Source organism: Hemiscyllium ocellatum, chromosome 12 (genome assembly GCF_020745735.1).
Source record: "Hemiscyllium ocellatum isolate sHemOce1 chromosome 12, sHemOce1.pat.X.cur, whole genome shotgun sequence".
NCBI lineage: Eukaryota > Metazoa > Chordata > Chondrichthyes > Orectolobiformes > Hemiscylliidae > Hemiscyllium > Hemiscyllium ocellatum.
The window spans coordinates 59,469,400-59,492,974 of record NC_083412.1 but is presented as its reverse complement, the minus strand read 5'-3'; the positions used below and the strand labels follow the sequence as shown (position 1 = coordinate 59,492,974).

General features: G+C 42.3%; 1 protein-coding gene across 1 annotated transcript in view; it reads right to left on the bottom strand.

Moving 5' to 3' along the window:
• Positions 1-19,095, bottom strand: part of LOC132821078 (V-set domain-containing T-cell activation inhibitor 1-like) — a 31,223-nt gene extending 12,128 nt beyond the window's left edge. The window contains exons 1-3 of the mRNA XM_060833596.1: positions 19,011-19,095; positions 12,374-12,423; positions 1,204-1,545 (exon numbers count right to left, since the gene is read on the bottom strand). Of these exons, the coding sequence (XP_060689579.1) occupies positions 1,204-1,545; positions 12,374-12,423; positions 19,011-19,012 (394 nt within the window). The 5' untranslated portion in view covers positions 19,013-19,095. The remainder of the gene's footprint in view (positions 1-1,203; positions 1,546-12,373; positions 12,424-19,010) is intronic.
• Between the last annotated feature and the right edge of the window lie 4,480 nt (positions 19,096-23,575).

Here is a 23,575-nt window from a genome sequence, read left to right as displayed (position 1 = left end):
AATCTTGTCAATCTCTTTCATTTTCTCATTTTCCTCTATTGTTACCATAGAGTTCAAATAGCAGCTCAAATATTTTTGTTCCTTTAACATCTGACGAACATCATCTTTTACACAGAGACCAATCCCCTGCTTTTCCATGCAAATTATTAGCTTTTATTCACAAAGCTTCTCTCCCTCAGCAACTCTGGAAAGGACATCAGGGATTTAGATTCATTAGAATTTCAGAATTGAGTTATTGTTCAAATGACTACCTATGAACAGGGTGAAGTTTGACAAATTGCATCATCACCACTAATCTCTTGATCCCCCTCGTTGCAGCTTCAGTAGAGAATTCTGCACAAATGGTATAATCACTGATCCTTCTGCAAGATCACGTGTTGATTAAGAAATAGAAGCTGGGAATTGGCCATCCATCACATTAGATCTGCTGCGCCATTAAATAAGATCATGGCTCTTCTAATAATAGCTTTAACTTTATTTTCCTGCCTGCCCCCACATACCCTGACTCATCTGTGAAGCAAAAAAATGTAACTCAGCCTCAATATTTTCAATGATTCAATTGCACTCTCAGGGAGAATGTCATATATGAATGACCATCTGAGAGACTAAATTCTTCCTCATCCCTATAACAAAGCTAAGCAGACAAAGACCCATTATTTTTGAACAATTAAAGCTGCCAGAAGTAGGCACACAGGGTAGTTGAGACATATGCCTTGAGGTGACTTTCAACAGAACTTTTGTGTCTTGCTGAAAATCTTTGAAAGTAAATTTCAGTGTCACATAGTCATTATAGAACAGTCCATTAAGGCTATTCCAAAATTAACACTCTAAAAATAACAGTTTATCCTATTCTAGGCTCCTCTGACAAGGGAGAGATAGTCTCTCAATATCTACCCTGTCAATCTACAATAGAATTTCATTTTCAAAAGGATCAGCTCTCATTACTCTGTACTCTACTGGTATAGGCTCAACCTGGGAGACCAGGAGAATCCTATAGAACTAAGAGATTAGATTTTCATTATTGCTTAGTGTAGCTATCCAGATGAGACACCATTATTATTGCCTTTCGATAAAAATCAGAACTCATTGCTATAAGAAATAAGATCTGTCCTTCGCTTTGTTGTCATCGGCCATCATTGTAAAAAATTAAAACTTTAAACAAATTATTGTAATTAAAGACAAAGAACAGAACAGCTGACATACCCCATACAGACAGCTCAATTGTTTCATCATCAAATCCATGGTTGGTGCTGACATAGCACTTGTACGTTCCTTCATCCCAAACATTAACATTCTTCAGAGTAAGAGATGCATCTCCTCTGTTGACGGCATTGCCTGCGATTGCAGTTCTCTTGGTGTAGTTCTTGTGCTGTTCACTGAAGTCATCTCGATTATCCCTGTATTCGTGGATGGTTTGTTTTTCGCCAACCTTCTCCCAGATCACGACCGGGTTACTGTTGGAACGGCTCTCAAAGGAACATTTGAGAGTGACAGCTTTACCAACCTCTGAATGGATATACTGGTCACAGGTTAAAGTGAATGTCTCTGCATAAGGAATGAAAATAATACATTTAAAAACAAATCTTCCAATATATATTTATTAACTTCTGTTTAAATAAATTTTATATCACTTACTCATAGAGTCATAGGGATATACAGCTCTCCCAGATATTGACTGGGAGAGCTATAGCTCGAGTTCATTAGATGGGTCGGTGTTTGTACAATGTGTGCAGGAGGGTTTCCTGACACAATATGTCGACAGGCCAACAAGAGGGGAGGCTATATTGGATTTGGTTCTAGGTAATGAACCAGGCCAGGTGTTAGACTTGGAGGTAGGTGAGCACTTCGGGGACAGTGACCACAACTCGGTGACTTTTACTTTAGTGATGGAGAGGGATAATCGTGCGCCGCAGGGCAAGAGCTATAGCTGGGGGCAGGGAAATTATGATGCAGTGAGGCATGACTTAGGTTGTGTGGATTGGAAAAACAGGCTTCAAGAGAAGAACACTAATGAGATGTGGGGATTGTTCAAGGAGCAGCTACTGCGTGTCCTCGATAGGTATGTACCAGTCAGGCATGGTGTAAAGGGCCTTGTGAGGCAGCCGTGGTTTAGTAAGGAATTGGAGTCCCTTGTGAAAGGGAAGAAGGCGGCATATGTAAAGATGAGGCGTGAAGGTTCAGTAGGGGCGATTGAGAGTTATAAGGTAGCCAGGAAGGAGCTAAAGAGGGAGCTAAGAAAAGCGAGAAGGGGACATGAAAAGTCTTTAGCTGGTAGGATTAGGGAAAACCCAAAGGCTTTCTATAGGTATGTCAAGAATAAAAGGATGACTAGGGTAGGTATCGGTCCAGTCAAGGATAGTAGTGGGAAGTTGTGTGTGGAGGCGGAGGAGATTGGAGAGACATTAAATCAGTACTTTTCATCAGTATTCACTCAGGAACAGGACACTGTTGCTGATGTGAATATGGAATCACAAATAATTAGAATGGATGCCCTGGAAATATGCAGGGAAGAGGTTTTGGGAATATTGGAAAGGATGAATATAGATAAGTCTCCTGGGCCTGATGGCATTTACCCCAGGATCCTATGGGAAGCTAGGGAGGAGATAGCAGAGCCATTGGCCTGGATTTTTATGTCGTCATTGTCAACGGGAATAGTACCAGAGGACTGGAGGATAGCGAATGTGGTCCCATTGTTCAAGAAAGGGAGTAGGGATAGCCCTAGTAACTATAGGCCAGTGAGTCTGACTTCAGTGGTGGGCAAAGTCTTAGAGAGAATGGTAAGGGATAAGATTTATGAACATCTGGGTAGGAATAACGTGATCAGGGATAGCCAGCATGGTTTTGTGAAGGGCAGGTCGTGCCTCACAAACCTTATTGAGTTCTTTGAGAAGGTGACTAAGGAAGTGGATGAGGGTAAAGCAATAGATGTTGTGTATATGGATTTTAGTAAGGCGTTCGATAAGGTTCCCCATGGTAGGCTAATGCTAAAACTTCGGAGGTATGGCATTGAGGATACATTAGAGGTTTGGATTAGGAATTGGCTGGCTGGAAGGAGACAGAGGGTAGTAGTTGATGGATTATGTTCATCTTGGAGCGCAGTTACTAGCGGTGTACCACAAGGATCTGTTTTGGGACCATTGCTTTTTGTTATCTTTATAAATGATCTAGAGGAAGGACTTGAAAGCTGGGTAAGCAAGTTTGCGGATGACACGAAAGTCGGTGGAGTTGTGGATAGTGAGGAAGGAAGTGGTAGGTTACAGCGGGATATAGATAAGTTGCAGAGCTGGGCGGAAATGTGGCAAATGGAATTCAATGTAGCTAAGTGCGAAGTCGTTCACTTTGGTAGGAATAACAAGAAGATGGATTACTGGGCTAATGGTAGGCTACTTGGTAGTGTGGATGAGCAGAGGGATCTTGGTGTCTATGTACACAGATCTCTGAAAGTTGCCACCCAGGTAAATAGCGCTGTGAGGAAGGCATATGGTGTACTGGGCTTTATTGGCAGAGGAATTGAGTTCCGGAGTCCTGAGGTCATGTTGCAGTTGTATAAGACTCTGGTGAGGCCTCATCTGGACTATTGTGTGCAGTTTTGGTTGCCATACTATAGGAAGGATGTGGAAGCTTTAGAACGAGTGCAGAGGAGGTTTACCAGGATGTTGCCTGGAATGGTAGGAAAATCTTATGAGGAAAGGCGGAGGCACTTGGGGCTGTTCTCATTGGAGAAGAGAAGGTTTAGGGGAGATCTGATAGAAGTGTATAAGATGATTAGGGGTTTAGATAGGGTAGATACTAAGAACCTTTTACCGCTAATGGAGTCAGGTGTTACTAGGGGACATAGCTTTAAATTAAGGGGTGGTAGGTATAGGACAGATGTTAGGGGTAGATTCTTCACACAGCGGGTTGTGAGTTCATGGAATGCCCTGCCCGTATCAGTGGTGAACTCTCCTTCTTTATGTTCATTTAAGCGGGCATTGGATAGGCATTTGGAAGTTATTGGGCTAGTATAGGTTAGGTAGGACTCGGTCGGCGCAACATCGAGGGCCGAAGGGCCTGTACTGCGCTGTATCCTTCTATGTTCTATGTTCTATGTAGAAACAAACCCTTCGATTCAACTCATCCATGCTGACCAGATATCCGCAATACATCTAGTCCCATTTGCCAACATTTGGCCCATATCCCTCTAAATCCTTCCTATTCGTTTACCTATCTGGATGTCTTTTAAATGTTGCAATTGTACCAGCCTCCACCACTTCCTCTGGCAGCTCATTCCATACACGTACCACCCTCTGTGTGAAAAAGTTGCCCCTCAGGCCTCTTTTGTATCACTCCACTCTTAAAACTATGCCCTCGCATTTTGTACTGCCCCATCTCAGCAAAAAGACATTGGCTATTCACCCTATCCAAGCCCCTCATGATTTTATAAACCTCTATAAGGTCAGCCCTCAGCCTCTAGTACCTTCATGAATAACTATTAATCTGTTATTTTTAGAGCAGTAATGTTGGATGGACTGAGTGATCTCCTCTGTGGTGCCTCTATGATGCTAGTGTTACTGTTGAACTTACATGTAGAGATTTTCAGTAAGACACAAAAGTTCACTGGAAAGTTACTTAACAGGTATGACTCAAGTAGCCTTTGTGTCTGCTCCTGGCTGCTTTAACCAGGTCTCATTCCCACTCCCATTCCACTCGGACCCAGAGGTAATAAATAATAACAGCTGGCCATATCACCAGATCCCAACAATGTATCTGGAAAGAAGTCACCAGCTCTCAATGGCTGTTCTTGCCACTTGCCCTTTACAGCTGCATTGAGCCAGTACATCATATAAGAGTGGGAATCTCCTGTTTCAATTAAACAATAGCCTAGAATATACACATAAATTCATACAAATCTTAGTGTAGAAACAGGCTGTCTGGCCCAGCAAGTCAGCACTGACCCTCCAAAGAGTATTTCACCCAGACCCATTTCTCTACCTTATTACACTTCCTCTGACTAATGCAGCTAACCTGCACACCCCTGAACATTATGGACAACAGCATGGCCAATTCACCTGACCTGCACACCTTTGGATTGCGGGAGGAAACCGAAGCACCTGGACAAAACCCTTGCAGTCACGGGGAGAATGCACAAACTCCACACAGACAGTCGCCCAAGGCTGGAATCAAACCTGGGTCCCTGGTGAGGCAGCAGCGCTAACCACTGAGCCACCATGGCTCAGGGTAAAGTGTGAACAAAACCTTACTACCTGAGCCAAGGCTAAAAACTACAGCAAGTGATGAACAACTATCAAGTTCTGTGATATTGAAAGGATCAGGACTGTCATATTCCAAATGTTGCTGGCGTGATTTATGAACCAAACCTGCTGGAGCCCATATGAAGCCTCGCTACCACAATTCTCTAAACCTCAGCATTTGTACCCTACAGCAGAATACAATACCTATGTAATGCCATCAACATCCTGTGGTGATTCAACTCCTCAATGTGCATGATAAATGGAATCCCTTTATTAATAAACCTGTCCTATCCTCTTGTTATCATCATTTTCATTCCCAATAATCCAGCTCTGCCTTAAAAATATTCAAGGACTATGGAATTCTCTTCTTGAAAAGTTGGTAGAAGCAAAACCTCAAGAGCCTCTGAGAAAATGCAAACTGTCTCATGTCAGTTTTAAATCAGTGAAGTTTATAAACAGTGACCAGAATTCAAGATTTTTCCAAATGAGGAATCATTATCTCCACACAGACCCTGTCATAACTCCTTAGGATCTTATATGTTTCAAGCAAGTCAGCTCTTTCTCTTCTAACTCCCAGTGAACATAAGCCTAACCTGTACAACCTTTCGACATAAGACTACTAGGATAAAGTGAGGACTGCAGATGCTGGAGCCTTCCTGAAGAAGGGCTCATGCCCGAAACGTCGATTCTCCTGCTCCTTGGATGCTGCCTGACCTGCTGCGCCTTTCCAGCAACACATTTTCAGCTCATAAGACTACTGCCCATTCCAGGTATTTGTCTGATAAAACTTCTCTGAATTACTTCCAACATATTTACATGTTTTCTTAAGTAAGGTGGCCAGAACTGTACACAGTACTCTGGATGTGGTCTCACCTGTTTAACTAAAGCAGTAACCACCTTATTTTCACAATTACTTCCTCTTGTGATAAATAATAAGATTCCATTAGCTTTGCTAATTATTTGCTGTATCTGCATATCAACCTTGTATGATTCATGCAGTAAAACATGCACAGCCCTCAGCACCTCAGGACTCTTCAATGTGTCACCATTTAGACAACATGCTTCTTTTCCACTCTTCCTGTCATATTGGACAATTTCACGTTTTCCCACATTTGGCACATTTTTGCCGACTCACAACTTATCTACATCCTTTTGTACAATACTTCTTTCATCTTCAAACTTATTGTTGTGGTTCTGTTCGCCGAGCTGGGAGTTTGTGTTGCAAATGTTTCGTCCCCTGTCTAGGTGACATCATCAGTGCTTGGGAGCCTCCTATGAAGCGCTTCTGTGATCTTTCCTCCGGCATTTATAATGGTTTGTCTCTGCTGCTTCCGGTTGTCAGTTCTTGCTGTCAGCTGCAGTGGCCGGTATATTGGGTCCAGGTCGATGTGTTTGTTGATAGAATTTGTGGATGAGTACCATGCCTCTAGGAATTCCCTGGCTGTTCTCTGTTTGGCTTGCCCTATAATAGTAGTGTTGTCCCAGTCGAATTCATGTTGCTTGTCATCTGCGTGTGTGGCTACTAAGGATAGCTGGTCGTGTCGTTTCGTGGCTAGTTGGTATTCATGGATGCGGGTCGCCAGCTGTCTTCCCGTTTGTCCTATGTAATATTTTGTGCAGTCCTTGCATGGGATTTTGTACACATTGGTTTTGCATGCAAGGACTGCACAAAACACTACACAGGACAAACAGGAAGACAGCTAGCGACCCGCATCCATGAACACCAACTAGTCACGAAACGACACGACCAGCTATCCTTAGTAGCCACACACGCAGATGACAAGCAACATGAATTCGACTGGGACAACACTACTATTATAGGGCAAGCCAAACAGAGAACAGCCAGGGAATTCCTAGAGGCATGGCACTCATCCACAGATTCTATCAACAAACACATCGACCTGGACCCAATATACCGGCCACTGCAGCTGACAACAAGAACTGACAACCGGAAGCGGCAGAGACAAGCCACTATAAATGCTGGAGGAAACATCACAGAAGCACTTCACAGGAGGCTCCCAAGCACTGAGGATGTCACCTAGACAGGGGACGAAACGTTTGCAACACAAACTCCCAGCTCGGCGAACAGAACCACAACAACGAGCACCCGAGCTCAAATCTTCTCCCAAACTTTGATCTTCAAACTTACTTTTTGCCTCACCTTTATGTCTCCAGCAAAATACAATCCACCATTTCATCAAAGTTATTTATACAAGGGACTGGTTATCGTATTCTGCATAATAATGTGTTGATGGGAAGAGATTTAAACAGAAGGACTTTGTTTGTTCTCAGTGTGGGATTCACATATCTATGTTAATAGGAAGGAGAAGCATGGTAATGGGAGCAGGGGGCAGTTAATAACATTATGGCCAAAACCAACAGTCTTGTCCAAGGAGGACAAATACCTTTGCCTGTGGCTGCAAGTGGAATACAGATGTATGGCCGACGTTCAAACATCAGTCTCTGTAGCACACCACTCAATGCATTTTTCCAGCCGAAAGAAGACCCATTTATCCCTACACTCTGCTGCCTATTTGCCAGCCAATTGTCTACCCATGTCAATACGTTACCCACTACAGCATGAGATTTTATTTTCCATGACAATTTTGATGTGGCACTTTATCAACTGCAAACTAGAATGCATGCACCAACGCCCCAATAACCATTGCATGTGTTAACTTTACAAAGTTCCTTCTAACAAAACATGCTGACTGTACCTTAAACCTATAAATACCCTAATATACCTTTGTCAATAAAGTTTGTAACATTTTTCCTATGTCAAACATTGAACTCATTAACCGGTAGTTTCTTGTTTTTTGTTACCCTCTACCTCCCTTTTTACATAAAGGAGTTATATTGCAGGGTTTGAGTGATAGGGAGAAGTGGAATAAACCAAGACTCTGTTTGTTGTCTCCAATCTAATGGGACTTGCCCAGAAACAAGGGAGGTTTTTTGAAAACTTCGAAAAGATAAGAGTAGCATGAACTTTTGATAGTAGTGTGAACTTTTCCCATCAACATATGATTATGAAAAATATGATAAACAGCCCCTGTAATCCATTCACTCGTTATCACAGGACATCGACATTCACCGGGCCTTGTAAAATTATAATTATCTATCTTAAACAATGTAACAACAATCAACCATGTGACTTATAGACCGTTTGTATTATTCCTATAAAAAGTACTGCCTTTGTGTGCAGAGTAGGGATTCGTGGAGAAGTGTCACCACAAGTAGGCACACAACTACTTTTGGGAACATTGAGAATCTCTCGCCGGCTGTCCAATAATAAAGCATCTACCGTTGTACTGAAACTTGTGTTATCCGGATTTGTGGAACAAAATATACATCAACATCGACCTCCTTTTTTGTATAAAAGAGATATATTTGAGCGATAGGGAGAGGTGGAATAGACCAAAACTCTGTTTGTTGTCTCCAATCTAATGGTATTTCCCAGAATCAAGAGAGTTTTTTGAAAACTTGGAAAAGATTTGAGTAGTGTGAACTTTTGATAATAGTTGGAATCTGATGTGAAACATTACCAGGAATGTGTTTGCAGATAATGGGACGGGGGATAGGTCAGTTCATGTGCAATCTCTTCGAAGGGCAAGGTCACACTCCCGTTGTTGCAGGAGACCTGAACCACAGGAAAATGACAATGAATGTGCAAACAAAAGCACTTGGTGCACTGGCATTGTCTGCTGAATAGCTTGCAGTCACTGGATAGGAGCATAAAAAATTCAGCTCTAGCAGATCAGAGGATATTGTCGAGAGTCTGGAGTCCATGCTTTCCACTGTGAAGGGATCATTTGATGACGGTAGTCTTAACCTTGATGGCAGCACAAACAAAATCCTGTGGAGGTAACTGCATTGTCCTGGAAACTTAGCCAACAGTCTCAAACCACTGCCAGTCAGTCACAGACAGATATGGAAGAGGTGATGTTTTGTAGCAGTGGCAGTGGCACTGTGGAACATGAACCTGCCCTCCTCTCACAAGATGACAATATTTATCCTCTCATCATCCCACTTGCTCCTGTCAGTCAGTCTGTCAGTCAGCTCAGTTTGCTGCTGCCCGAAGTGGTGCAGCCCAAAGCTGGGCTTCTCAAGGCTCACAGTTGCTCATGGCTGCCCTGCAAAGTCAGCTACACCTTTCCTTGTGAAGGTCAGCAGCTTTAAGAGGTAACTAACAATCCACATGCACAGGACTTATGGCTCAAAATAATTTTCACATTCCCCCAGTGAAGACACTATATTGATTAGAACATAAGAGCATAGAACATAGAACTGTGCAGCACAGGACAGGCCCTTTGGCCCACGGTGTTGTGCCGAGCATTTACCTGAATCTAAGATCAACCTAACCTACACAGTCCTCAATTTACTGTCATCCATGTACATGTCCAGCAGTTGCTTAAATGTCCTTAATGTCTCTGACTCTACTACCACCGCTGGCAGTGCATGCCACGCACCCACTACTTTGCGTAAATAATCTCCTTCTGGCATTTCCCAAACCTTCCTCGATTAAAATTATGACTCCTTGTGGCAGCCATTTCTTCCCTGGTGTAACATCTCTGGCTATGAACTCTATCTATGCCTCTCATTACCTTAGCGAGTTTTGAGAAGATTCACATCGACTTGGACCCTATTTACCACCTTCTGAGAAAAAGAACAGGAAATGACATAACACCAGCAAGTGACATCACCAACCCCAGGAAACCCAAACACATAAATAGAAAGTGGTTCACTAACACCAGTGTTTCACCAGAGGCTCACAGATGATGTTACCCAGTATGGTGATGAAACGTCTGCAAATGAACCGTCCAGCTCAGTGAGCAAACTTATATCTAGAATCTGATTACCTTATACATCTCTGCCAAGTCATCTCTCTTCCTTCTTCTCTCCAGTGTGAAAAGCCCTAGCTCATTCAACTTCTCTTCAGAAGACAAGCTCTCCAATCTAGGCAGCATCCTGGAAAAATCTCCTCTGCACTCTCTCTAAAGTATCTACACCCTTCCCTATAATGAGGCAACTAGAACTGGACACAATATTCCAAGTGTGGTCTAACCAGGGTTTTATAGAGCTGCAGCAAAACCTCACAGCTTTTAAACTCAATCCCTGTGTTAACGAAAGCCAAAACATCATAAGACTTCTTAACAATCCTTTCAACTTGGATGGCAACTTTGAGGGATCTACGTACATGAACCTCAAGATCCTGCTGTTCCTCCACACTGCAAAGAATTCAGACTTTAACCCTGTATTCAGCAATCAAATTTGACCTTTGAAAATGAATCACTTCACATTTATCCAGGTTGAACTCCATCTGCCACTGCTCAGTCCAGCTCTGCAACCTGTCAACATTATGTTGTAGGAGAAAGTGAGGTCTGCAGATGCTGGAGATCAGAGCTGAAAATGTGTTGCTGGAAAAGCACAGCAGGTCAGACAGCATCCAAGGAACATGAGATTCGATGTTTCGGGCATAAGCCCTTCTTCAGGAATGAATTCCTGAAGAAGGGCTTATGCCCGGAACGTCGAATCTCCTGTTCCTTGGATGCTGCCTGACCTGCTGCGCTTTTCCAGCAACACATTTTCAGCAATGTTATGTTGTAGCCTGAAACAGCCCTTGATATTATCCATAGCTAACCTTTGTGTCATCGGCAAACTTACTAATCCACCCATCCACTTCCTCATCCAAGTCATTTATAAAAACTGCAAAGAGCAGAGGCCCAAGATCAGATCCCTGAAGAACACCAGTGGTCACTGACCTCCAGGCCGAATACCTTCCATCCACTACCACCCTCTATGGGCCAGCCAATTCTATATCCAAATAGCCAAATTTTCCTGTATCCTATGCCTCCTAATTTTCTGAATGAGCCTACAATGGGGAACCTTATCAAATGCCTTATTGAAATCCATATACACAACACTGCTTGACCTTTGTCAAACTGTGTTGTCACGTCCTCAGAGAACTCAATAAGGCTTGTGAGGCATGCCCTGCCCATCACAAAGCCGTGTTGACTATCTTTAATCAAACTATGTTTTCCCAAATAGTCATAAATGCTATCTCTCAGAATTGTTTCCAATACCTTGCTTACTACAGACATAAGACTGACTGGGCTGTAATTGCCAGGGATTTCCCAATTCCATTTCTTGAACAGAGCAACACCATTCATCTCCCTGCAATCAGCTGGTACGACTCCCGTGGAGAGTGAGAATGCAAAGATCATTGCATAGGCGTAACAATCTCATTCCTTGCTTCCTGTGGTAACCTTGAATGTATTTGGTCCAGGCATAGGGACAAATCTATCTTGATGCTTCCCAGAATTTCCAGCACATTTATTTCCTTAAGATCAACCTGTTCAAGCCTATTAACCTGGTCCATGGTGTTCTCACTATCAACAAGGTCCTTCTCTCTCGTGAATACTGAACCCAAAAAAACTCATTTAGGGCCTCCCCTACCTTTTCAGACTCCCAGCACAAGTTCCCTCCACTATCCCTGATCGGTCCTTCCCTGTCTCTGATCATTCTCCTATTCCTCACGTACATGTAGGACGCCTTTGAGTTTTACCCTAATCTTTCCCACTCACCTTGTTTCTATGGGCTCATAGCCAAAGCAGTAATGCAAAGACTAGAACAAACAGCCGTCCCACAAATTCCACAGTTCCCTACAGTAAATGCATCTGTCACATGTCTGCCTACTCCAGCATCCTGTCTGTGCTTTCTGCCAGTTTTTCATTGTCCTCTTCACAGTTCACAACTATACATTTTTTATCAGTATGCAATTTTAAAGTAGTGCTCTACACGTGCAGATTTAGTTTTTTTTTCCCCATAGACCAAGAAGAACAATGGTCCTGATACTTTCCCCTGGGAAACACAATTACTGCCCAGAAAACTAGTGTTCACCACTATTCTGTTAACTGTTACTCAGTCAAGTTTGTATTTTTGTGACGTGACATCTAATTCCATGCATTCTGGATGTCGACATATTCCACATCAACTGCATTACCTTCAGCAACTTCTGTTACTTCATCAAAAACTCAATCAAATTAGTCAAACATGATTTGCCAGAAGTATTTAATATTAGTCATTCATATTTGCATTTTCATTTAGATTCATTCATGTGCATTAAAAGGAATAAAAAAACTTACCAAACTGAGGAAGTAGTAAAACAAGTAGGAGGCAGCACAGTGACAGCATCCTGAAAAAGAATTAACAACTGGTTAGAAGGGAGGAACTTGCACTGACTAAATTTGAACCGTGGTTGCAGATGGCAACATTATCCTGAAGGGTAGAGTTCTGCAACCACACATCAATGATTTGGATACAATCAGAGGGACAATAATCTACAGTCCCAAATAATATTAAAATAGGAGTTCTCGTCAATATTTCAGAAGGGAACAACAACAACGAATTGAGAAGATGATGCAATGCAGAGAAACGTGGTAGACAGAACTGGTGCAGCCAAATGTGAAGCGTTTTCAGAAAGGGGCAATGTGAATGAATCAGAGAGACAATGTGACATAGCGCATGGGTGGGGGACTGTATGTTAGGTGGAGCAGTCCTTCAGGAAGGATGCGAGCCTGAGAGAGGTGACGATTCCAGGCAGAGCAGAGGCCTGCCAATTAAAGGTTCACTGCTCGGATCTGCTGTCAGCGTGCAAACCGATGAGCATCGGCAAAGAGTTCCAACCGACCTCAGGAGCCATGGTAAATTGAAGAAAAAGCGAGGCCATGTTCTTTGGGAACTGGGCCAACCAATCCTTTAGCCCGTTCACTTTCAGGACAGATTACCTGAATCTGCTGGGAACATTGCTTGGAGGGGGAGGGCATGCACAAATTCTTGGGAGGAGTATAATACCAAAGTGAGGCAGAAACTAGGCTTTTGGGAGCACCACTCTCTCTCCATTGCAAATGGAAACCTGGTCATTGGGTGTGAATCACTCTCTCTGTTATTGGATGTGGCACAGGTCTAGCCCATTCCCCAAAATTGTAGTTTCAGTCATCTTCCACTTCATCTGGAAGTGTAAGATGGATCATATCTACAGGGACACCTCGTACAAAACTCTGGATAAGTGGAAAGAATTTACCCAACACCACCCTCATCCTGATGGCCATCTTTGTGTGCAGCTGCATCAAACTGTGCATAAACCCTTGGTATGCAAATACCAAGTGACATTACGTACTGAGGTTTGCAAAGGTTCACGAGAATGATCCCAGGAATGAAAAGCTTAACATATGAGGAACATTTGGGGACTCTGGGTTTACACTCTCAATGGAGTTTAGAGGAGGAAGGGGGATCTAATTGAAACATTCAGAATACTGAATGGCCTGTTCAGAGTAGATGTTGGGAAGATGTTTCCGTTGGCAGGAGAGACTAGAACCCAAGGGCACAGCCTTAGAGTAAGGGGAAATCCTTTTAGAACGGAGATGAAGAGAAACTTCTTCAGCCAGAGAGTGGTGAATCTATGGAATGCTTTGCCACAGAGGGCTGTGGAGGCCTGGCCATATTTAAGACTGAGTTAATAGGTTCTTGAGTATCAAGGGGATCAAGGGTTACGGTGAGAAAGTGGGAGAATGGGGTTGAGAAACTTATCAGCCATGATTGAATGGTAGAGCAGACTCAATGGGCTAAATGGCCAAATTTCTACTCCGATACCTTATGGTATTAAAGGTTGGAAATGGCCTTGTTGCTGTTGAATGCTCCAAGTAGAGTAACAGACATATACACCACAGAAACAGACCCTTCGGTCCAACTTGTTCATGCCGACCAAATATCTGAAACAGATCTAGTCCCATTTATCAGCATTTGGCCCATATCCCTCCAAACCCTTCCTATTCATATACCATTACAGATGCCTTTTAAATGCTATAATTGTCCAAGCCTCTACCACTTCCTCTGGCAGCTCATTCCACACACGCACCACCCTTTGCATAAAAAAAAGTTGCCCCTTATGTTCCTTTTAAACCTTTCTCCTCTCACCATAAACCTATGTCCTCTAGTTCTGGACTCCCTCATCCCAGAGAAAAGTCATTCGCTATTCACCCTATTCATGCCCCTCATGATTTTATAAATCTCTTGGGGTCACTCCTCAACCTCTGATGCTCCAGGGAAAATAGCCTCAGCCAATTCAGCCTCTCACTATAGCTCAAACCCTCCAACCCTGGCAGCATCCTTATAAGTCTTCTCTGAACCCTTTCAAGTTTCACAACAACCTTCCTATTGGAGGGAGACCAGAGCTGCACACAATATTCCGAAACTGATCTAACGAATACATTGTACAGCCACAACATGATATTCCAATTCCTACACTTAATGCTCTGACCAATAAAGGAAAGCATACCAAAAGCCTTCTTATTCTAATCACCTGCAACTCTAATTTCAAGGAACTATGACCATGCACTCCAAGTTCACTTTGTTCAGCAACCCTCCCCAGGACCTTATCATTAAGTGTATAAGTTCTGTCCTGATTTGCTTTTCCAAAAGGCACTACCTCAAATTTATCTAAATTAAACTCCATCTGCCACTCCTCAGCCCATTGGCCCATCTGATCAAGATCCCATTATACTCCGGGGTAAAACTTCTTCACTGCCCACTACACCTCCAATTTTGGTGGCATCTGCAAATGTTAGATGTTTATATCCAAATCATTTATCTAAATGCCAGCCCTGATACTTGAGTCACTCCCTGGTCCCAGGCCTCCAACCTGAAAAGCAATCCTCACCACAACCCTCTATCGTCTACCTTCTTGCCAGTTCTGTATTCAAATGGCTAGTTCTCTCTATATTCCATGTGATCTAACCTTGCAAACCAGTCTACCATGAGGAACCTTGTCAAATGCCTTACTGAAGTTCGTACTCAATGCCATGTTGACTATCCCTAATCAGTCCTTGCCCTTCCAAATATACATAAGTCCTGTCCCTCCTGCAACAGCCCACCATCAATGTCAGGTGTGCACCACTGCACACTGCCTTCCAGGCAGTTGCAGGGGGATAGAGACTGTCACACATCTCCTGCTGGAATGTGCCTTTGCATAAGAAGTCTGGAGAAAGATGCAGTGGCTTTTTCTCAAGGTTCAGCCCAAGAAGCTCTGTGACACAAAGCTCTGAAACCTATTGTCTATTCCCCGGGTTGCACACCGAAACAAACACTGACACCACTTGGAGGACCATCAACTCAGTTAAAGACATTCTTTTGTCTGCCCAAAACTTGGTGTCTTCCAGAATAAGTTAAATATCACACAACACTATGATATAGTCCAACAGGTTTGTCTGGAAGCATTAGTTTTCATAGCGTTGCTCCAAACGCTAATGCTTCTGAATAAACCTGTTGCACTATATAACTTGGTGTTGTGTGATTTTTAAACTTTGTCCATCCCAGTCCAACACCAACATCTCCATATCATGGCTTCCAGAATAAGGAGTTGCGCTCCAGAGTGTTGCAAACTGGCACATTCCAAGGGCCAGGACTACGTGCTGAGGAACATTCTAGAGCTTGGGTCAGCTGTTGCCAAGGCACAGTGGGGAAGGACCACTGTTTGAGAACTTCCTGCTAAATGGGAGTTTGTTCAGTTATCAGACCCTCGAAGTGTGTCAATGTATAGAAAATGTAGTCTTGGATGTGTAAGAGATGCCTTTGGGTTTGTTGGGATAGAGTCAAACTCAAATGTTTGTTTACTTGACATGCTACTGCACAGAACCGAATTGCATTTGTAAAAATGTATATATAAAATGACTTATTTATGAATAAAGTATATTTTTTAAATTACACATAAAAAACAGAATACAGGGGGAGGGGCCACAGGTATGGGAGAGACAGCAGCACATTGAAGGGGAATATGAGGAGGAGCATGTGAGAGGGCAAGTGTGTGTCAGAGTGAGAGAGAGGAGTGTATGAGAGAGTGTATGGGAGTAAAATTTTCCAGTAAATCTAATGTGTTAAATCTAGTCTTAAGATCATCAAATCACACCAGTTGCAGTCAATCCTGGCAGATGTTGATAACGTCAACAAATTAGGAAGGTAATAACTGTCACGGAGCATTACTATTTTTCTTTTATTCTTCATGGGACTTGGGTGTCAATGGCAAGCCTAGTGATTTGTTGACCATCCCTAATTGCCTTTGAACTGAATAACATGCTTGGTCATTTCAGTTAGAAGTCAACCACATATTGTGAATTTGAGTATCACATCGGGGCCAGATTCCGCAAAGAAACACTAGTGAAACTTTTGGTTGCAGGTAATTTATTTTGTTACACACAAAGTGCTCAATTTGTGCAGCGACAGTGTTTCTGGAGTCCCGCAGTGATGAAAACCAATGGCAGTTTAACAGTCAGTTTTGCTGGGACCAGCTTTCAACTCTCGGCTTGGATATTTTTAAATCAACCTGACCAGAAATATTATGACACACATCTGGTGTATGTCAGACCTAAACCCAGGCATCTTGGCTCAACACTACCACTCCACCACATCAGCCCCCAATTCCAGATTTATTAACTGAATTCACACTGTCCAGTTGCCATAGTGGAACTTGAACTCACTTTACAAAATAATTTATTTAGGACGCTAGATTACTCATTCAGTGAAGTGACACTGCCTCAAGCACTAAATTACAAACCAAAACAACATAACAACAGAAAGGATAAAACATATGTCCACTGGAATTCTGTCCAATATCAGAAAGTACAAAGATAGAACTAGTGATATAAGTAATGGTAAAAGTTCCCAAACTCCCCCTTTGAGAACTGTGCATTATCAAATATTCTTTGGCTATGAGAATCCAAATACAGATATTCAAATCCCATGTCTTTCTGAAACAGTCCTGTCATTTCCCAGCAGCATTATGATCGTACTCACACCACATGGACAGCAGCAGTTCAATAAGGAAGCTCACAAGTGCATACAAATTCAGAGCAGGAGTAGGCTGTCTGACCCTTCAAGCCCGCACTGCCATTCAATAAGATTGTGGCCTCAGCTCCACTTACCCACCCTCTCACCATAACCCCTAATTCCTTTACTGGTCAAAATATTATCTTAGCTTTAGAAGCATTTATTGAGGTAGCCTCAACTACTTCACTGGGCAGGGAATTCCACAGATTCACAACCCTCTGGATGAAGAAGTTCCTTCTCAATTATGTCCTAAATCTGCTCCCCCAAATTTTGAGGCTATGCCCTCTTGTCCTAGTTTCACCCGCAAGTGGAATCATCCTCTCTACTTCTAGCTTATAAATTCTCTTCATAATCTGATACATTTCCATAACATCCCTCCTCATTCTTCTAAATTCTAATGAATATAATCCTGGTCTACTCAGTCCCTCCTCATAAACTAACCCTCTCAACTCCAGAATCAACCTAGTGAACCTCCTCTGCACCCCCTCCAATGACAGTACATCCTTTTTCAAGGAGACCAAAATAGCATACAGTCCTCCAGATGTAGCCTCACTAGCACCCTGTACAGCTCTCTGATTTTAAACTCAATCCCTTTAGCAGTGAAGGGCAAAATTCCATGTGCCTTCTTAATTACCTGTTGCACCGGCAGACCAACCTTCTGTGGTTCATGTATAAGGACACCCAGGTCCCTCTACACAGCAGCGTGCTGTAACTTTTTACCATTCAAATAATAGTGTTTTTTACTATTATTCCTATCAAAATGGATAACTTCACATTTATTGTTCTCCATCTGACAGACTTTTACCAACTCACTTAAACTATCATGTCCCTCTACAACGCTTCACAGTCCTCTGCCGACTTTGCTCGACCACTCATCTTAGTGTCCTCTGCAAACTTTGACACACTACATATGGTTCCCAACACCAAATCATCAATGTAAACTGTGAATAATTGTGGTCCCGACACTGAACCCTGAGGCACACCATTAGTTACTGATTACCAACCAGAAGAACACTCATTTATTCCCAGTCTTTCAATACCTTCTCAAGGGCAATTAGAGTTGGTCAGAAAAAATGTATCACTAATATCAAATATCCCCTTTTTCTAAAAAAAACTGCTCCTTGCCTTTGCTTATTACAGAATCACATGCACAGCCCATCCCTAACCACCACTCTTAGGCCACACTGTTCATAACCTGTTGTAAAAAAGTACAATATAGGGCCCATTTCTCTAGCGATAGGAGTTGAGGAGTGATCTGATAGAGCTGGTTAAAAACAAAGACTTGTAGGTATGGCAACTTTCAGAATTATACACTCTCTGTCCCAAAGGACACAGACAAAAGCAGTTGTTGTATTGTGGAAAACCCAGGAGTTTGATGGAGGCCTTGAGATTACCAGGGATCCACAAAAACAGGTCATACACGGGTTCAAGCTTCTGTACCTGTCCAATGTCAATATGGCCATATGAGAGTTTTATGGAGCAGAGGCAGTGACCCTATCTCTGCACCAGAGGGTCCAGGTTAAAGTCCCATATGGGATGTGATGACCACTTTCGGCTGTCCGAACACACCCAACAGGAAGGTTTAAGAGATAGAAACATGCATTTCGGCCGATTGGCCTGATTCCATATTGTAGTTTCCAAAAGTCCTTCGATACACTGCCATGAAGTATTTTTCATTTATAAAATAACTGTAACGCATTTCTTACCATCACAATGAAGTTCATAAACACTAATTTGCTCTTTTGATATCGATAGTACTCTACCCAGAACGTTAACACTCATTCTCAAAAGGTCTGCTTGAAGGACGTGTTCATCATCAATCAACAGAACATTTTAATATTCATCTACACTTAACGTTATTTTAAAACAATCTATCGACAAGAAACGTTCAGTATAACTTACATTATGTCTCAATTTTATTCAATTTTAATGCGAAACTATGATTCCCACGTCTGTCAAAACAGGAACACAACCAGCTCTGTACTCCGCCCAGAACTGGGTGTAATCTCCTATTGAAAGGCCACTTTCCCTCCCGTCACCTGTATCTGGGCAGAAGTATCATTTACAGGTTAGCAATACCGAACCCGATCTTCAGCTCAGAATTGGAATAATGATGAGGTCAGTGTGATAAATAAACGTGTGAGAGTTCCTACTGCATGTCAGGCACTGTGTTTATTCCAAGCGCGCTAGTGATCAAATACATACAGGATGTGAAATGTATTCTTACTTTTCAATATGATATGGAGGTATCGGTGTTGGGCTGGGGCGGACAAGGTCAAAGATCACACCACACAGGTTACAGTCCAACAGGTTTATTTGAAAACATTAGCTTTAGGAGCGCTGTTCCTTAAACTAGTGTTTTCAAATAAACCCGTTGGACTGTAACCTGATGTCATGTGATTTTGCACTTGTAAATAGATGGTGACCAAGTGCAAGAGCGAATTAAAAACTGCGTACTTCTAGAAAGAGAAACGAAACCGAAACAAGCGCTAAGTCTGTTACCACCATTTGCTGTTTTATTTCAAAATTATGACATCCTCAGTATTTGAGTTTTTGCTCAAATTAGAACACACACATCGAAAGGAGAAAGGTTCCTGCGTGATGCCGGAAAACCCCATTCCCTACAATTATTTCCTTCAATCCAATGTTAACAGATTTTCCACATCTGTCCATTACTTTAGCATTTGTTTCTCCCACTGTTATCGCACAAAATGGCAAATGATAGGATATCGATTCAAAGGAGCAAATTTGAGGATTTCATGAATACTGTATACCACAAAACCAGTTGACATAGAAGTCGAAAGACCATTCAATCCATTGAGGGCATGTGGCATCATTCAATGAGCTCAGATCTGATCGGATAACTCTCAATTCCATTTTCCTACCTTTTCCCCATAATCCTATGCTTTCCTCTTGATTAAAAATTCTGTCCATATCAGCATTAGGTATAGAACAGAGAACAGTACAGCAAACTGCAGGCCCTTCAGCTCTCAATGTTATGCTGACCTTTCATCTTACTTGAAGATCAAACTAACCTACATACCCTTAGTTGTACAATCATTAATATGCCTATCCAAGAGTTGCTTAAATGTGCCCAATGTATCTGACTCTACTACCACTGATGACAGTGCATTCCACGCACCCACTACTCTCTGTGTAAAGAACCTATCTCTGATATCTTACCTAAACCTTTCTACAATCACATTAAAATTATGTTTGTAAGTTTGCTCACTGAGCTGGAAGGTTTGTTCTCAGACATTGTCACCATGCTCCGATGGTGTCCTACTTCGTCTGTGTGTATGGATACTTAATCATGTCTTTTGGAAGCTAGTTGGTGTTTGTGTATCCTGGTGGCTAGTTTCCTGCCCATCTGTCCAATGTAGTGTTTGTTGCAATCCTTGCAGGGTATTTTGTAAATGACATTCATTTTGCTGGCTGTTGATACGGGTCCTTTAATAGCTGTTTCAGTGTTTTGGTAGGTTTGTGGGCTACCAAGATGCCAAAAGACATGACCAACTATCACTAGTATCCTTACACATATACAAAGAAGGACACCATTTTGACTGGGACAATACATCCATCCTTGGACAGGTTAAACAAAGACACGCACGGGAATTCGTAGAGGCCTGCTATTCAAACCGGAACTCCATCAATAAACACATTGATTTGGTCCCCATTTACCAACCTCTGAGGAAAAGAACCAGAAATGATATCATCCACAAGAACAGACCAAGACACACAAATAGAAAGCGGGTCAGAACACCAGTGCTTCGCCAGAGGCTCACTGTTGATGTTATGTAGCATGGTAACAAAACATCTGAAAACAAACTTTCCAGCTCAGCAAGCAAGTTTACAACTTGAACCTCAACCTGAACTACAAATCTGCTCAAAAATCACAAAATAGAAAATTTTTCGCACCCTCCTAAAAGCCATTTCCGCTCTGGGAAAATGTCTCTGGCTATCCACTCTATCTGTGCGTCTCATCACTTGTAAACCTCTATCAAGTCACCTCTCATTTTTCTTTATTCGAATGAGAAAAGCCCTATCTCCTCAACCTCACTTCATTACATATGCCCTCTGCACCCTCTTGAAAGGTATTTTATAAGGTTCCTCATGTTAGGCTTCCTCCAGGTCATTTATGTATATCACAAACAACACTGGTCCCAACCCAGATCCCTGTGAAACACTGCTGGTCTCAGTTCTCCATTTTGAGAAATTCCCTTTCACTTCTATCTGCCTCCTGTTGCCCGGCCAGTTCTCTATCCATCTAGCTAGTACACCCTGGACCCCATGCAACCTCACTTTCTCCATTAGCCTACCAGAGCGAACCTTATCAAATGACTTACTGAAGTCCATGTATATGAAATCTACAGCCCTCCCTCATCAATCAACTTTGTCATTTCCTCAAAGAATTCTATTAAGTTGGTAAGACATGACCATCCCTGCATAAAACTGTGCTATCTATCACTGATTAGCCCATTTTCTTCCAAATGTATATAGATCCTATCCTCCAGTATCTTCTCTAGCAGCTTCCCTACCACTGACATCAGGCTCACCAGTCTATAATTACCTGGTTTATCCCTGCTATCCTTCTTAAAGAAGGGAATAACATTCGCAGGTCTCTAGTTCTACGGAACCTCAGCCATGTTCAAGGATGCTGCAAAGATATCTGTTAAGGCCCCAGCTATTTCCTCTCTTGCTTCCTTCAGTAACCTGGGATAGATCCCATCCAGAACTGGGGACTTCCTCCCTTCTTTTGCCGATATGACATTGAGTAATCAAAGATCTATCCCTAACCTCAACATCCATCATGTCATACTGATGCAAAGTACTTATTAAGAATCTCACCCATTTTCTCTGACTTCATACATAACTTTCCTCCTTTGTCCTTGTGTGGGCCAACCCTATCTCTAGTTATGTTCTTGCTTGTTATATATGAATAAAAGGCTTTGGGATTTTCCTTAACCCTGTTTGCAAAAGATATTTCATGACCCCTTTTAGTCCTCTTAATTCCTCATTTTAAATTGGTTCACTTTCCCAATATTCTTCCAAAGCTTTGTCTGTAAAACCACGTGCCCCTCATCCCCCACCAGGCTCTTCGGCTCCACTACTCAAAAATGATTGGAAAACAGTGCAATATGGGGCTAATTTCTCCAGCAATAGGAATTTGAGCAATGACCTGATCGAGTTTGTTAAAGACAAAGATTTGCAAGTACGACTCCTTTCAGAATTGTAAACTCTCTGTCTCAAAGCACTGGGCTAGCCGAAGTTGCTGTATTGTGGGAAATCAAGGAGTTTATATATCCGGAGTATGATGGCGACCTTCAGATTACCAGGGGTCGACAAAAACAGGTCATGCATGGGTTAACGCTCCTGTGCCTGTCCAACATAAATGAGAGATACTTTGTGGAGCAAAGGCAGTGACCCTCTCTGTGGACCAGACGGTCCAGGTTTCAGTCCTGTACAGGGATGTGAGGATCACTTCGCGGTGCCGTAGCACTGCTAAACAAAGGGTTAAGAGATAGCAACACGCGTTCATGGGCTGATAGGTCTGGTTACATGCTGTCGTTTCTAAAATTCCTTCGATACACTTCTATGAAATATTTTTCATTTATTAAATAACTGTAACGCATTTCTTACCATCACAATGAAGTTCATAAACACTAATTTGCTCTTTTGATATCGATAGTACTCTACCCAGAACGTTAACACTCATTCTCAAAAGGTCTGCTTGAAGGACGTGTTCATCATCAATCAACAGAACATTTTAATATTCATCTACACTTAACGTTATTTTAAAACAATCTATCGACAAGAAACGTTCAGTATAACTTACATTATGTCTCAATTTTATTCAATTTTAATGCGAAACTATGATTCCCACGTCTGTTCAAACAGGAACACAACCAGCTCTGTACTCCGCCCAGAACTGGGTGTAATCTCCTATTGAAAGGCCACTTTCCCTCTCGTCACTTGTATCCGGGCAGAAGTATCATTTACAGGTTAGAAATAACGACCAGACTAAGCGCGAATCCAATTTTAAATTTTGCGACGGGTCGCTCAGTATTGGATTTATGATGAGGTTTGTGTGATAAATAAATGTAAGTGAGATCTCACTCTATGGCAGGCGCAGAGTTTATTCCAAAAGCGTTGTTGATCAGAAACATAAAGGACATGAAATGTATTCCTACTTAGATGGTGACTAAGAGTAAGGGCGCTCCTGCGGAAACAGAAGCAGAACCGAAACAAATGCTGCGTCGCTGCATGTTACCACCATTTGCTGTTTCATTTACATTCTCAGTCACACGTACATTGAAAGGAAAAAAAAAGTTCATGTGTGAGTCCAGCAGCCGGAAAACCCCACTGCCATCTGTCCATTATCTTAGCACTTGTTTCTCCCACTTTGGTATCGCACAAAATGTCTAGCGATATGAAATCGATTCAAAGGAACATAGGAGCTGAAATCG